The sequence below is a fragment of the Saccostrea cucullata genome, unplaced genomic scaffold (genome assembly GCF_032062105.1).
Source record: "Saccostrea cucullata isolate Sc308-1 unplaced genomic scaffold, CSIRO_AGI_Scuc_v1 ctg2246, whole genome shotgun sequence".
Taxonomy (NCBI): domain Eukaryota; kingdom Metazoa; phylum Mollusca; class Bivalvia; order Ostreida; family Ostreidae; genus Saccostrea; species Saccostrea cuccullata.
In genome coordinates, this window is record NW_026919055.1 from 132,499 (window position 1) to 149,896 (window position 17,398).

At 34.3% G+C, this 17,398-nt stretch overlaps 1 protein-coding gene across 1 annotated transcript; it reads right to left on the reverse strand.

Moving 5' to 3' along the window:
* Positions 1-3,515: 3,515 nt before the first annotated feature.
* LOC134278542 (uncharacterized) lies at positions 3,516-6,703 on the reverse strand. Its single transcript, XM_062760848.1, has 3 exons — positions 6,493-6,703; positions 6,272-6,343; positions 3,516-3,988 (listed from the first exon to the last, which is right to left on the reverse strand). Exons 1-3 carry the CDS (start codon positions 6,686-6,688, stop codon positions 3,516-3,518), a joined length of 741 nt encoding a protein of 246 aa, XP_062616832.1. The 5' UTR covers positions 6,689-6,703.
* Positions 6,704-17,398: the final 10,695 nt, after the last annotated feature.

Here is a 17,398-nt window from a genome sequence, read left to right on the forward strand (position 1 = left end):
GGATCATGATTTAAACAAACCTGAATCTACACTACCTGAGGATTCCACATTAGTTTCATCTTTCCTGGCCCAGTAGTTCTTGAGTAGAAGATTTTTAAAGATTTTTCCTATAAATACCTATGTTAAACTTTGATCGACCATTCTGGCCCCATCCTACCTCCGGTGGTCATGATTTGAACAAATTTGAATCTACAATACCTAAGGATGATTTCACACGAGTTTTATCTTTCCAGTCTCAATGTTTCTTGGGAAGAAGATTTTTTCTATATATACCAATGTAAAATTTTAATCGGTCATTTTGGCCCCACCCTACCCCCGGGGGTCATGAATTGAACAAATTTGAATCTACAACACCTGAGGATGATTCCACATGAGTTTCATCTTTCCTGTCCTAGTGGTTCTTGAGAAGATTTTTTCCTACATTGTATATAAAACTTTTAACGGCCATTATGGCCCCACCCTTAACCCAGGGATCATTATTTGAACGAATTTGAATCTACACTACCTGATGATTATTTCACAAGTGTTTTATCTCTCCTGTCTCAATGGTTCTTGAGAAGAAGATTTTTCATATATATTTCTATATAAAACCTTTAACGGCCATTTTGGCCCCACCATCCTCCCGGGGGGCATGATTTGAACAAAACTGAATTTACACTACCTGAGGATGATTCCACATTAGTTTCATCTTTCCTGGCCCAGTGGTTCTTGAGAAGATGATTTTTAAAGGTTTTTCCTATTTATTCTTATATAAAACTTTTAACGGTCATTATGGCCCCACCCAAGCCCCGGGGATCATGATTTGAACAAAACTGAATCAACACTACCTGAGGACGATTTCACATTAGTTTTATCTTTCCTGCCTTAATGGTTATTGAGAAGAAGATTTTTAAAAAGTTTTCCTATATATTCCTATGTTAAATTTTGATCGGCCATTTTGGCCCCACCCTACCCCTTAGGGGTCATGATATGAACAAACTTGAATCTACACTACCTGAGGATGATTCCACATGAATTTCATCTTTCCTGGCTCAGTGGTTCTTGAGATGAAGGTTTTTTTTTTTTTTTACAAATGCCATTAATTTTTCTCCTATTCATAATTATAACCCCTTGGAAAAGGGTGCGGCCCTCCATTTGAACAAACTTGAATCCTTCTCACCCAAGGATACTTTGTGCCAAGTTTGGTTGATTGATTGATTGATTGTATATTGTTTAACGTCCCTCTCGAGAATTTTTCACTCATATGGAGACGCCACCACTTGCCGGTGGAGGGCTACAAATTTTGTCCTATGCTCGGCACTTAGGGCCTTTGAGCAGTGAGGGATCTTTTTCGTGCCAACACCTACTGCGACACGGGGCCTCGGTTTATACGGTCTCATCCGAAGGACCGGTGTCCACGTCCCGCAGTGGGATTCGAACCCGCGACGTAAGGATTGAATCTTTACTTCGCGACTCTAGAGCAGACGCTCTAACCACTGCGCCACGCGGGCGACCAAGTTTGGTTGAAATTGGCCCATTGGTTCTTGAGAAGAAGATGAAAATGTGAAAAGTTTACAACAACAACGACAGACAACGGACACATTTTGTTCTGAAAAGCTCACTTGAGCCTTCGGCTTAGGTGAGCTAAAAAGACAGTGCTAACACTAAACATTGTATTTTTTCGGTGTTTAAATTTTCCCAGACCGTTTTAATCCCAAACTAAGATAAAAAGAAAGAAGCTTCTTAAGTTCTTAAGAATAGGGACCTGTATTCAAAAACGTCAATGATACAAAAATAAGATTCGGGGTATAAACACATTTTTGACACATAGAAAGTTGATATTGTTAACAATGTTGACTTTTATTTGGCCAACAAAATGTTTTTGACTGTGTTGACTGAGAAAAAAAGATTGGAAAAGAGAACTGTACAGCATAAAGAAGTGATAAGAGCTGCAGATTTTGAAAAGTTCTACACATCGGGGACCGTCAATATGACTGAACTACAAAGTTTACAGTATAAAGGGTTCCTGGACATTATGTTTCATACGTGTGGCGTGAAATCTTAAGATGTGTGAAGAACTTCAAACTCGTCAACTGACCCCAATGGCAGGCGATTTGACATAAACATTGCCAAGCAGGAGACATAAAAATTAGAGGGTCCAAATGTTGGTGATTTCGTATGGTAGAATATATGAAATGCCAGGTATAGTATTATGATATTTTATGGTAATCAATCAAATATTTTGCTTTAAAAAATAGAAATCTGAAACTTTCCTAGAAAATTATCAAGAATGTGATAATTTTAATTTAGTATTTCTGTTTTTTTTTTTCAATCAAGAATGTCAAAATGCCCAGTTTTAAGGTTGAAGAAATATCTATTTATACTGAATGCAAGCTGCGACAGCTTTTGGGCCCAAAAAGAAGTTTAAAGACCATGAAAGCTTATGGTACGATAATATTCCAGTTTGGCATAATACACGAGGAGTTTCATGAAAACCGTTTCACTAAAAGCTCAACTGCTGCACATCTATACAAATCACTTTATCCGTGTCACCTGCGTAGGTAAATTTGATAAGAAAGGTGTTAAAGCTCGTCATATAATGTTCATAAGTTGACACAAAATGAAAACTCTATCAAAAATTTTCTAGATATGTGTCACTGCATGAAATATGTAGTGTTTTACAAAAGGTTGTGATTACAACGTCAACATCTCTTACATGTAGTTCTCAAGAAAGTGCTCATATGTTGAAGCTTGATTTCATTAATATCTTAAATTACGAAGTTCAGCAGCTGAATCATCTTCAGTTAGTATCTGAAATTTTTAATACCTTTCCTGAGACAGCGAAAGAAAATTGCTTTATACAAGATAACTCTGGTATTTCCGCTCGCAGTGTGCCGTGCATTTCTACCTGTGAGCTATTATTTTCCCATGTCAATCGGGTCAATATCCACAATCATCTGAATGACAAAGCTTGAAAAAAAATGCAATTTCTCTTTTTTTGAATTTATGTCCTAGAATCAAAATTCTTAGACAATTTACTTGCATAAAATTTTAGAATTGTGTATTGTCTGTGTTGTCAGCTTTAAAGTCATCATTTTGTCAGTTGTTGATGTTTTGCATAGTAATTTTTAGTCCATTATTTATACATGTACTTTGAATTGACGACGGATTTTTACGCTATGTCCCGATCATGTCAAGGAGCACACGGCGAATGTGACCGGTCAGCAGGGGATGCTCACTCCTCAATGGCACCTGATCCCACCTCTGATGTTTGGAGGTGTTTATTTGCTCTGCTTCTAATTTGTATTGTTTTATGGACTTTGATATTGAATACTGTTCGTAATCTCCATACCCTTCTTACAAAACCAGGTCAATCAGGTCCACTCGGTGACATGACCTCGGTCTTCATATGAGTGAAAAATTCTCGAGAGGGACGTTAAACAATATACAATCAATCCAAGGAAGACAGTAACAGATGCATAGTAAAAGGATATAGAACATCAAGTCTCAGTAGTAAGTGTGCACATGTCTTTGATTTATTGAGAACAAACGACACATGAAACAAACTGATGATTTCCGTAAGGTGGACATGGGAGGCTACCACATACCGTCCTGATCGGATAAAGAGTTCGTCCATTATCATCATGACTGCGGGTTCCCTCAAAGAAATCTGGATTTTCATCCATACAAATATATTCAGATGGATAATCCTGTGCATTGGTGCCAATCAAAATGCCAGAGTATTCTTTCTTCCAACCAGTGGGGCATGTTCGCTTAGCAGGTATCATTATGGTAGTTTGGGACGTTACTTGGCAAACAGCGCATGGCACGTCATCATCATGTGCAATTTTACGAAAGCTGAATTGATATTCACTTCCCCAAAGTGTACCTTCTTCATCTGAAAATGGACGAGTCGGAAAGTCGGTCGGCACAGGTTCTGGATCGTGGGGTAGACACAATGTTGTGACACCACTTCCCTTTTGATAATAAGCCTTTCCACCGGTAATACCTACAAACATTTTATATTTCCTTTCATTTCTTAGGTGATTATTTATAAGTTTTAACAACAACAAATATTGGTTATCATAAGAAGTCCAAACAAACGATGCAAAGAATGAAAGAACTTCCAAATACCCCCTGGATTTTTTAAAAGTAGGATGAGGTGCCATGAAAGAGTAAGCATTCATGTTGATCGGTCACATTCATCATGAACCTTAATCTTTTGATTGGGTAAAGGCACCTATATTTGTATTTAAAATTGTACTAGCGTTGATCCAAGGGTAATGTCACATATCTTTTATATTTGTCGTCAAATTTTTAAATATAATAGGCCTACAGCAAAATATACACATAAATAAATTTAAATATTTACATTTGCAAATATCTTTCCTAGCTGAACCTATTGAAGAGAAAATATGTTCAATTCTGTGTGAATGTTATTTGGGGGTCAGAGGTCATAGTGCGACTGAATCACAGAGCGAGATGATAATTTGTGTACATATTTCTATCACGATGCGATTTGTTTTGGAATATTTCTAACTTAATAACGAAGAAAAGGAGAAAATAATAAACAATGTAGACATTTTTCAATCACGAGATGCACAATAAATTTCTTTCGATGTGAATAAGGTTTTGAAAACTCTAAATAGCCTAAAACCGCACTTACCTTTTAACCCGGTATTCCTTTGAAGTTATGTCAACTTAAACAGGCGATACCACCGCTTTTGACTTCAAATATTGTAAGAACATATGAAAAAGATTATTCTCAGCAGCGATCATTGTTCTTTTACTATATACAGATATTTCCTGAACTGGACTGCTTAACATGAATGTAAAAATTCAAATATGGGGGTAAAGTGAAGTTCCTAGAACAAACAACTTCTAGGTCATTGCGCGTCATAACATAGCTATGGTGGCGTTCGTGTAATAAATGCAGTTTTACTAGAAATTTATTCGTCCTAAAATTAAATATAAGTAATAAACAACAATGTTAAAAAGTTTACTGGGGAATGAACTTTTAGTTGGTACGTGATCAAATCTACCGAGAGGCCCCTTGTATTTCTTAAATAACTTTCAAATTTCGGTGTTATAATGTTAAATATATATATGTTTATTTGTATGTTTCTAGCATCAAGCAGTAGTCGTCCACATCACAACTAAATGTCAGGTTTTATAGAATATTGTTAAGAATAAAAAGACAAACACATAAGAAAAGTCTAAAACGCTGCTTATCACCCACAATTTTGAGAAGACAAAAATAATTTAATTTTCTAAATGAGTAGTTAAAAATCAAATGCTATTTCTCATTATAAACATTGCGTTATATACTTGAATGCATTGACCAAAGAAATTGTCAGATGGGGAATAAAACCATGTAACGAACTGTAATGCATTTTTACTTCAAAACGGGGACATTACCAGTATATAGAGTTCATTAAAAAGACTCAGGGTGAAAAATGTAAATTAGAGTGTTATTTATGGATGCTTTCAGGGAACTCATGATGATGATGGGTATTGAATGATGAACAAAGGGATAAGGCGACCGAACGTTGAGAGGTCGGGCGGAAAAGTTAAACTGGTGTTTGATAATGTCAAAAGACAAGCGTGTATTTTTAATGTTGCCATATTTTAACTAATATAAATCATGTAAAATTTAAATTTTCAGGTCTGATAAAAAGTAAATATTGCTTCCGTCATTTAAAATGTTGATGTTTCATGTTGATTTGTAGCAATTATATTGACGATGTTACATTACTTTTGGATAAACCTTCGTACTAGAGATTTTGTTACTGTTTTAATGTTCCAATATCATTATAAGAAATAGATATGGATTAAAATCCAATGACACAAAATGTATGTTGATTATAAACTGGTAAATTGATTACTGTTAAATCGCATATTTTCGGAAGGTCATATGTTCGTGGTTTGAGGAAAAATGATGGTTCATGGGGATTTAATTTCGTAAATAAAGACCCGTCTAGTAGAATATTTACATTTCGTGATGGGCATAAATTTGTGGATCTCTTGATCCCTCGAAAACAACGAAAATTACCCCCCCCCCACTCACCCCCAAAAAGGAAAGTTGTGATTTCAGAGTATTTTAAATTCATACAGCAATTTTGGTTTTTGTTACGTTTATAAAGAAAAAAAAAGATCCCTTCCAGCTCAATGACCCTGAGTGTCGAGTATGGGAAAAGATTTGTAGCTCTCCATCTCGGCAAGTAGTTACGTCTCCATATGATTGAAAATTCTCCAGAGGGACGTTAATCAATATACAGACAATAATTCTTACCTGAATAGACAATACTGGTCTCATTGAAAGAAGGACAGGTCTTTTTTCCCCATCTCGTGTATACGGCCCTGCCTGCTGAACATCTTGGTTTTAGTCATACAAATTTACATTAAATTTTTTTGAAATCGCATGATCGATTCTTTAAAATTCTTTTGTGTCGGGTTTTGAAATCAAGGATTTTACTCCAACATAGGATTCAAAAGAACCTAAGCAAAACATACCTTTATTTAGGTCGGACATAAGACGAGTTTGAGCGTTTTCTAGTTTTGTAAACTTTGTTTTAAGGAGCCTGAGTTCTTCTGTCAAGGTTTGGACAACATTCTGGTCTGTAATTAACAATCTTTTCTCAGATTCACTGCTACAAACTATGAAAACAAAAGTAAATCCACAAAAGGTCAACAAAAACGTTTGTTGCATTGTAATGTCGGTCTCTAAGTAGTGCGAAACACTTGCTATCTTTGAGGTCAGTGCTATACGTTGAACTATTTATATTTTGATAAGACCAAAACATGTTATTCACATTTGAGAAAACAATCAATTGATATAATAAATTACGATTTGATTAGGCTGCTAGTTTACAATTTAAATGATAGAGCATATATCCTTACAAAAAATTATTGTTAACTATAGTACCAAAGTTAAAACTTTGGAACTTTGATTTAATATTATAGGAAAAACTTTGAACTTTGATTTACTACAGTGAAAACATTGGTTCACTATGGTAAAAACTTTGATTTACTATAGTGAAATTTTTTTAACTTTGATTTTATAATAGCATTTTTGTTAGGGTATATACACAAGTAGTTAGCTTAATTGATTTTATTTACCGGGATTTGTAAATACAAAACATACATATATCAATTTCTAAGTATTTAGAATCTATTAACTTTATATTAAGCACCGTATTAAAAATTCGTTCTGTCCTTATGAAAAACTTTTTGGAGATAACAGTCCTCAAGTTCATAAAAAATACAAGATGGAAGAAGAGCAAACTGGACCTTCAAAACATCAGAAGTGGGATCAGGTGCCATGAAGAGGAATGATCATTCCTGCCGACCGGTGACACCAGCCGTGTGCTCATTGTCAGAAAGGGGAAATAGCGGAAAAATTCTTTGTCAATTCAATGTATAACTAATGGAATAACAAAAAGTATGAAGAAAGTCAGTCAACAGTGGACTAAATGATAAATTGTATTTGCTGACAAAGTCATTGTATCGACCATAGATCGAACTTGCGAATTGATTACTTTAAAGGAAAATATTTAAAAAATTGTTTCATCGACTTAATGGTATATATTTTTTATGTGTAAAAAAAAATCTCTTGTGTATCGAATCATATGTGAGCTACCGTATAGCTGGTTATTTTAGAGGTTGCTAATCTTTGCACATTTTTGCGTTTTGATGATAGTCCGCTAAAAATTTCAATCACCAAAAAAGTCAGTAATCTTCTAAGTGTTCATCTGCAAAGAGCAAAAATCATGCATCGTTGAAATAAATATCAAGACAACACTTGATGTGGCCTTCAAATCGACATTTAGATATATCGACGACGTATTGTCAATTAAGGATAGTAATTTCCATTCCTATGTCGATACGATAGACTGGTATCCTGGTGAACTTGAGATAAAAGATGCCACTTGAGATAAAAGATGCCACTGAGTTTAACACATCTGTTTCATACTTGATTTTTAATTGAAAAAACAGAAAATGGTAATTTTACAACCAAGCCATATGATTAACGTGATGACCTGATCATTTCTATCGTCAACTTCCCTTACTTATGCAGCAATATACCTTCATCACTTGCATAAGGAGTATATATATCTCAAAGATTCGATACGCAACAGCATGCTCTATGTGACAATTTCTATAAAGAGGTAAATTATTGACAAGCAAGTTGATGAAACAAGAATATCGGCAGTCTCGTTTAAAGTCATCATTTCGCAAGTTCAGTGGTCGGTACAATGACCTTGTCAACAAATACAACTTATCATTAATCATTTAATGCTGACTGACGTTTTTCATACTAATTGTAAGTCAATTATTTATACACTATATTGACAAATGATGTTTTACGTTATTTCCCGATCATGACAAGGAGCAAACGGCGGATGTGACCGGTCGGCAGAGGATGCTCACTCCTCCATGGAACCTGATCCCACCTCTGTATCTCGGAGGTCCATGTTTGCCCTGCTCCTGTTTTGCATTGTTTTAAAGAACTGGAGATTAAATACTGTTTGTTATCTCCATATCCATCTTATAAGAATATGATTTGCTGATATTTTTATGATACTTTTAGATAAAATTATTTTATGCTGACATTTATGTTTGAAAGGCCTTTCTTTTCATATAAAATAAGACCTCGTAATATTTTGTCAACCCTATGACGTGTTATTCCGTCTCTACAATAGTTTTCTGCATCAAGATTGTCTTGTTCGAAGTAGTTTTCTGATGGATCGCTGATTGTATCATTATTCGTTCTATTTAGCAATACAAAAGCTATAAACTTAAAAAGCAGCATGTAAAATTCAATGTTAAAAAGGTACAATTAAGCCACCGTATATGATTCATGGCAGCAATTTTAAACTTTAATTTTTAACAGACGACAACAAAGCACTATCATCTTTCATAAAAAAACAATTTACACAAAGTTTTCCAAAGTTAACCATAACTTTATATTTGTCTATTTAAACCGAAATACATGTACAATGTAATTAAATGAAATGGTCCAATGTGTTTCTTTTGATATTGAGTCAAATATTAAATCGCATCCATTGTATTTAAAGGTAACGTGACCTTTTATTTAAACCATTGATTTTGCTAACAATAACGATGTGTCATTGATAGTCAGAAAAAGAGTACTGGTAAAGACGTCACTTAACAAACCGAAAGTTAAATTTGGGTGAACATTTGTTATTGTTTTAAATGAATACTTGTAGTTCGGTCATTTTCAAGGGAAATAGGTAAGTCTAGTTGAAATATTTATTACGACGTCTTTAATCAAAAACTGCCACAATTTCGTAATCTCTAACATTCCTTATTACGCTCGATCCCCTATCTACGAGTCTGTATACTGTTTGTCACCTTCTACTATTACGCTCATCGATATGTTTATCTACGGATCATATATATCCTGTAGATTTAAAATAAACAAAATTGATTGATACCTGCATACAGATGAATTATATGAGTAAAGAAAAATGTATTTAATCAGGTGCCCCTTGTCATACTGCATTTTAACATTTATCCAAAGTACTCTATTGTATGTCATAGAATGGTATTTAGAAATAAATGTACTCCAAAATGGTTTCATCTTATTAGAACTAATTATGTCATATTTATCCTTGGATAAAAAGGTTACGGTATAGACTTAATTTATGTTTTGAAACAAGGATTAAATTAATCTCGTAAAATACTAATAAATGTATAAATCATTTGATCAATCTTAAAAAAGTATTTTGACATATATGTTAAGTTGCTTTTTTATTAAAATGATTTGTTTACTGTGTCTCAAACACAAAATAACCAATGGAAAGTAATTGAATGGTCAATCAATAAACACTATAAATAAATTATGAAGAAATTCACACAAAGCAGAAAACATTGATTTATAATTCCTCATGTTTCAGATACACGTATTTGCTGTCTGATTCCTTTATAACATATAGTAATGGATCACATACCTCGCCGGTCAGAGGCTGTATATATAGGACTGTGTCATGAAATAGGGAGTCCAACAGAAGTGAGGATCAGGAGAGAAGTTCAGGACAATGTGGAATTGGTGAGTGAACCTGTGTACATCATGAGGGGCTTTGATAGGATGATAAGTGGGAGTAGACGTGAAGGATTCAGGCTGAGTACTTCTGATATTGATTGGATGTTATGGTACCCAGAACACAAAGTGATATGTGATCCCTCTCAGATCAGTCTCTACCGTTCCCCACACCACACTGTGATCCTGATGGATTGTGATGGTTTACCACCGGGATTTACCAGACTTAAACTCTTGAGTCAATCAAATAATGCAGAAATCATTTTCTCCTGCGTAGCAATGATTAACAAAGTATTTATTTCAAGTTCATTATTCAGAGATCACCATTTGCAACATTTAAAGACCTGTAATTTCCCAATCCCTACTGCTGTCCCCCACGGACCTTGTGCTACATATTCTGTGTTCCAATATACAGAAGCGGACAATGCGTACTGTTTCCAGTCACACCATTGGCCTACTTCAGCACTACCGTGGATACAAAGATGTCGTGAACAGGGATGGCCACAAGAGACCATCGTTTCAGATATAATAAGGGGACGACCATTTGATTCTGAGGGGGGGCTGGCAAATTTTTTTGAGATGGATTATTTATTTTCATGCCTGTCGAGGACAGATTATTTATTTTCAAGATTTACAAGGACAGATTATTTATTTTCTTTTATGTCTTACCGTACCTTGAGCAATTGATTCTAAAAGACTAATCATTTATATACCATATTCGGCTACAGGATTTGGGGAGGGGACAGGTATAACTTTGTTCAGGCAAGAGGTCTGGGGCCGCCGTAAGGGCCCCTGTGGGTCCTGCGCGAAGCCCTGGTGGAGGCCAAGGGAGTACCCCCCCCCCCCCGAAGCTGTTGGGTTTTCGTGTATTTTAAGAGTAAAACCAGGCACTATTATAGTGGTATTGGTTATTATGAACCAAAGAATGACATTACTAATACTGATCATACCGTACTTTGAATGAAGTAAGTTCAGGGAGCAAAGCCACCTGAAGCTCTTGGGTTTTTCAATATGTATAAGAGTAAAACTTTTGTAGGAATTGGTTAGATGTGTACCAAAGTATGACATTATTAAGTCATATCGTACTTTGAATGAAAAGGGCCTAAGGGCGAAGCCCCCTGAAGCTCTTGGGTTTCTGTGTATTTTAAGAGTAAAACTAAGCACAAAAATATTGGTATTGTCCCAAAATATGGCATTATCATTATTATTCGTATCATACTTTGAAAATTTAAGGGAGGCCCCGAGGTCATACACATGTACGTCCCCCTTAAATCTGCCTGTGTATATTTTGTATTAATTTATCTGAAAAGTATAATTATTCGACAAGAAAATTGATCTTTTGTGGTGTATAAGAATTGGTTTGTGTTTAAAGTTATTCACACCTACTGAGTGCACATTGTCATGTTGATAAACTGACTTAAGTATCCAGTCTGGTAATCTGATTTTAAATATTGTTTGGTTCTAAAATGGCGAGCGAAGCGAGCCCAAAAAAAATTTGAATTGAAGACTTTTGAGATTAAATTACAGTACACGTAAATAAAAAAGGTATTTTTACAATATTTAATTATCAGAAGTCAAGGTCAGATTATTTATTTTCTCTGTAGTGGAGGACAGATTATTTATTTTCAACATTTTCAGGGACAGATTATTTATTTCCAAAATCTGCCAGGCCCCCCCATCAGAATCAAATGGTCGTCCCCTAAGAGGGGGATTTCATGCTGTTCCTATCGGAAGTTCACCTGAAAATGAACTCGAATGGAGAATTTCCTTCTCTCGAGCAGAACAAAAACTCGTTTATTCAATGAATCACTGTCAGTTTTTGTGTTATGGTCTCTTCAAAATTTTCCTGAAAGAAGTTATTAATGGTCAGACCAATACACCTGTTCTTTGCTCATACTTCATCAAAACTACTGTTTTTTGGGTCATACATACCAATACCTCCCTGTCTTGGACACCAGATAACCTATTGACTTGTTTCTGGAACAGCTTCAAATTATTGATACACATGGCTTATACTGGGGAATGTCCAAACTTTTTTATTCCACAAAACAACATGTTTAGAGTCAAAGTAACTGGTTCTGTTCAAACCTCGTTGTTCAATCAGCTGTATGCATTATATAACAAGGGGATATCATGTCTACTATTAAGTGAAACAGTTCGACCTTTCCTAAGTATTGCGATATCAAATGGGACACTTAGTTTCCGTACAGACGAGAGCAGTATCATATCAATGACAAAATTAGATATTTGCTTATTTATTGAATTAACAGTATCTTCGCAGGATATTCAGTTTTTTGAGGAATTTGCAGTTTACATAAAACAAATAGAGATGATAATAAGGGGAGGGTATACACCGTATCAGTCAGTCATTTTACAATGTTTTACATCAAATGTGCTACGGAATACCGCAATGTTGTTACAAAGTAGTGAGTATCAAAATGAAAATAGGAATAAGGTTCGTTATAAAGATAAAGTAGCTACATTACTTAAAAAGTCGTGTAAGTTTGGCTGTTTATCTGACATTCTGTATCTTGCTATGTACTTCTACAAAACACGTAGATATGAAGACTCACTCAGTTGTTTACATAAAACACAGGAGAGGATGTCATTGCCGTATGTCATGTATCAGGATCATGTTAATGCAGATATGTACAGAAACTGCATGGAAAGGAATACCCTAAGTACTAAGATGAGGAGAGCTTTAGTAAGCGATATTAAGCTTTATCATTTGTACAGTTACATTGATGAATTAGTGTTAGAGCAGGAGATCAGTAAAAATACATTATTGATCCCACCTTTATTGATGATGCACATGTTGTTTATACTGAATCACCACAGGCTTGGTGACACGGTCAGGTCCCAGCAATCCTTACGTAATCTACAGACTCTGCTGCTTCATAATGATGAGATTCACGTACCTTTTTATCTCAGAGATATCTCGTGGCACATACTGGGAATCTGTCAACAAATCTGTGGAGACTATTCAGGATCTCTCAAGTCATATCAAAATTCCCTAAAAGAAGAACCATATCAAAAGTTTCAGAAAGCAACGGAGTTGAGAATAAGGAGTCTCCCAGATGTAGACATTTGACTTTTTGTAATAAGATCATTTTGTACACTCTGTATAAAATTAATGAAGGCCATTTAAATTTGATATTTTAACTGATACTGATATTTAAAATCTAAATATGTTATTTCCCATTGGTTTTGCTTGTAAAACATGCACGACTGTGTTTGTTTGAAATTTAATTGAGGATGATGTATACGTTTCTTTTTTTTATTAAATGACAATTTTATTTTTTTGCTTTTTTATTTAAATAAAAATAACGATGCGAGTATCATCAGAACTGCTTATCTGTGCAAAACCGTGTTTTCTTTATATAAAGATTATTTTATTTTATGTCAAATAATAACTTAGAAGGCTGTTCCATAAATAATGTCCTAGTTGCTCGGAAAGAGGCAAAATGTCGGGTTTTCGGAGAATGTCGACCAAAAAGTAGGTCACTGTGACCTACTTTTGACATTTAATGGCTATATTTAATTATATCTGGTACTTATTGGCTTGGAATCATCAAACTTTGTCAGTTGAGGCATCTTAGGGTTTCAATGAATGCCCAACAAGAAGTAGGTCACGGTGACCCACTTTTGAATGTCTCAGGTACTTATTGGCTTAGAATCATCAAATTTTGTCAGTTTAGGCATTTTGGATTTTTGGATAATTTCGACCAAAAAGTAGGTCACCGTGACGTACTTTTGACATCTGATGGCTATATTTAATTATCTTTGGTACTAATAAGCTTAGAATCGCCAAACTTTGTCAGTTGATGCATCTTGGGTTTTCAGAGAATGTTGACCAAAAAGTAGGTCATGGTGACCTACGTTTGAATATCTCAGGTACTTATTTAATTAGAATTATCAGTCTTTGTCAATTAATGTATCTTGAGTCCTCAGAAAATTTTAATCAAAAGGTAGGTGACTGTGACCTACTTATGGCATTTTATGATTATTTTATAATATCTTCAGTCTTAACTGGCTAAATATTATCAAACTTTGGAAGTTGATTCATTTTGGGTCTTATGATACTTATAGAGTTGGAGGCTTCTAATAGAAGTGATAGATTGTACAATTTATTAGAAGAGCGATTCAAGGCCCTTGGGCCTCTTGTTTTGAGTATGGCCCTTTGTATACTGGATTATTGTAGATACTATGATTCCCTGGATTTTTTTTTCTGAGAGTTTTTTTTTCAAGCTTGGAAAATGAACAAGGTCAAAAGGTGAGAGATCTAGCAGATATTTTTGTCTGACAAAATATTACCTTTCTATTCATCTCCAAAATTCCTTAACTTTTCATGGTGATTGGTTTTGGACGCTGTTATGAAGAAATTTAATGAAATGGATTCCCAATTCTAGTACCTTCATCTAGAAAACATTTCGATTTCTGTGCAAAAAATTTGCTTTCTAGACTCCTCCAGAAATCAAACTGCCTTCCCTAATAAGATTGTCACAGGGTGACAGAGGTGAGATCAGGTGCCATGGAAGAGTGATCATCCCCTGCTAACTTGTCACACCCGCCGTGTGCTCCTTGTCATGATCAGGAAATAACGGAAAAACCCGTTGTCAATACAGTGTATAAATAATACACTAACAATTAGTATGAAAAATGTCAGTCAGCATTTGACTCAATGATAAATTGTATTTGTTGACAAGGTCTTGTATCGACTGTAAAACTTACCAAATGATGACTTTAAACGAGTCTGATGATATTCTTGTTTAATCAACTTGCTTGTCAATAATTTACCTCGTTTTAGGAAATTGTTCATAGGTAGAGCATGCTCCTGCGTATCGAATCAACTGAGATAAATATACTCTGTATGCAGGTGATGAAGGTATATTGCTGCATAAGTTCAAGTCATCAAGTTTATCATAAAGCTTGGTTGTTAGATTGCCATTAACCTCTTTCTCAAGTAAAATATCCAAATATGAAACAGATGTGTCAGACTCTGTGGTATCTTTTATCTCAACTCATTAGGATATATCGTATCAACGTAGGAATCGAAATTACCATTGTTAATTGACAATATACCTAAAAGTCTAGTTAAAGACCACAGCAAGTGTTTTCTTCTTTTCATGCATTAGATTTTGTACAAATTCTGCTTCATATGAATATAAAAATAGGTTTGGTAATACAGGAGTGCAATTGGTACCCATAAGTGATCAATTTTGATTTTCGGCAAACAGAACATTAGTAGTTTTAAGTCCTTGTCGCCAAGGACAATAGCTATTTTTGGTGCCCATTATATCATTATTGTTCATTTAAATGTACCTGCTCATGTGTCTATTAAACATACATTGGTTGCTGTAACTTTCACAAATTTCATTGAATATTTCTTTGGGATACTTATCAAGTTTTACAGCAGCTTAAATAAAGCGTTCAATTTCACTCTAGTTTACAGATTCTTTTTCATTCATATTCAATGTAGTGTCTCGAATAGGCTTTGTTGTCCAGCTTCTTACTATGAAAATATGAGATAAAAAGTGGTGATATAAACTGGCAGTATTTATTGGACAACCCTGGTAATTAATTTAGGACATTAATGAGATGACGATCAAAATTCAGGTTCACAATCCATAAAAAACAATACAAAAGAAGCAGAGCCTTTAAAACATTAGAGGTGGGAACAATTGCTAGAAAAACTTATAAACTATGAACTTTAAGTTACACTCATTTCTTTCTAAAATTCAGATGTAAAAAAAGAAATAAAATTTTCAGTAAGTCCTGCAATAAGTTTTATTACCATTTTACTTTAATTTAACCTGAAATAAAATGCATTTCTAGAGAATGTTGAGTTATTTCAAATGTCAAACTATATTATCTTCGATTATATATCAATTGCATGAACTCATTTCGTGTATTTAACATGTCTTAATTTATGCCAACATTTGTATGTGGGAAGCATCCGTCCTTTTTTTCTTAATGAAGCTTTCAAAAGTACTGTTTTCTTACATCATATTTTGCATTAAAGCTAATTTCTGGTTATTTGTAATCCTCTATATTTTACTTTTGCATCATTATGATATGTTTATGAACAACTGTTTTTTTTAGTTTTTCGTTATACTCAATTTAAAAAAAAAACACCTTTGTATGGTGTCATAACATAGTTGAAAAAAAGTAAATAATTGAAGGATTCAGCTGCGCCTTTGGAGATAGTCTTAGACTGAGGGAACTGGAATCTTGCTCTAAGACTAACTCCATAATTAATTAACTTTAACTGTAAAATACATATCAACAGACGTTCAGTCGCCTTATGCTCTCATGTTTACCGGTATATGTAGAGATAGAAACATTTCCTACGAAGCGGTTTCATCTTTAATAATTATATGAATCATTTGAAAAAAATGAACATGTAAAGATAAAATAGCTAAATTACTGACCTTATTATTTATACCATAGATTAAGCATGTATTCAGACACAATAGACAGCAAGACGCGATTATTTTAAGGACAGATGATAGAAACAGTTTTTAAAATGAAAATAACAATCTTAGTGTTATAAAATATATTGGTACAATGAAAAAGTGTAACCGCACAGATTCTCTAATTTTGTATTCAAAATATCAAAATAATAAGATTTTGAAGTATGAAAAAAATATATATACTAATAAGTTTAGTTGCAGAAAGGTTGAATTTGATCATGAAAGAAATTTGACATATTCCTAGTATATACTGTATATAAGAAATTGAGTTACATCATTTACAACCAAAACTAGAGGTACTGTGAGCAATGAGCTCACTAAATGATACCCCCGCCTCCCATAATGTCGATGTGTTGCTATATATTGTTTTACGGTAATGTGTAAAGAGGAATAACTCGTCCAATCAAATGTTATCCAGAAGCTTCTATTATGTGACGTCATAGGTAAACAAAAAATGGCAATGTCCATGCTTTGCTCTAGGAAACGTAAAAATATGTGTCGAATAAAAAAGTAAAATAGGAGGTGCACAATGGCAATATGTAATAAAGATTCTGTGAAAGTTTCATTAAATTTCACTCAGTAGTATAAGAGGAGTTGCGGATAAGAGAAAAAGCGTAACAGACGGACGGACGGACGGACAGACGTACAGACGGACGGAAATCCCGATCACTATATACCCTCCCGCTTTTCAAGCGGGGGGTATAATAAGTCAGAAAATATATACACCAATCCGTACATCCATATTAAATTTTTTTATTTGTTTCAGTTGTCGTCAAGGCTAGATCAAGATATTCTACTGCCCTATGCAAAATAGCGTAATAGAACGCTTTATGAAATGACCTGTTAAGGTATCAAAGTGATAGAAAATTCAACAACATTAATA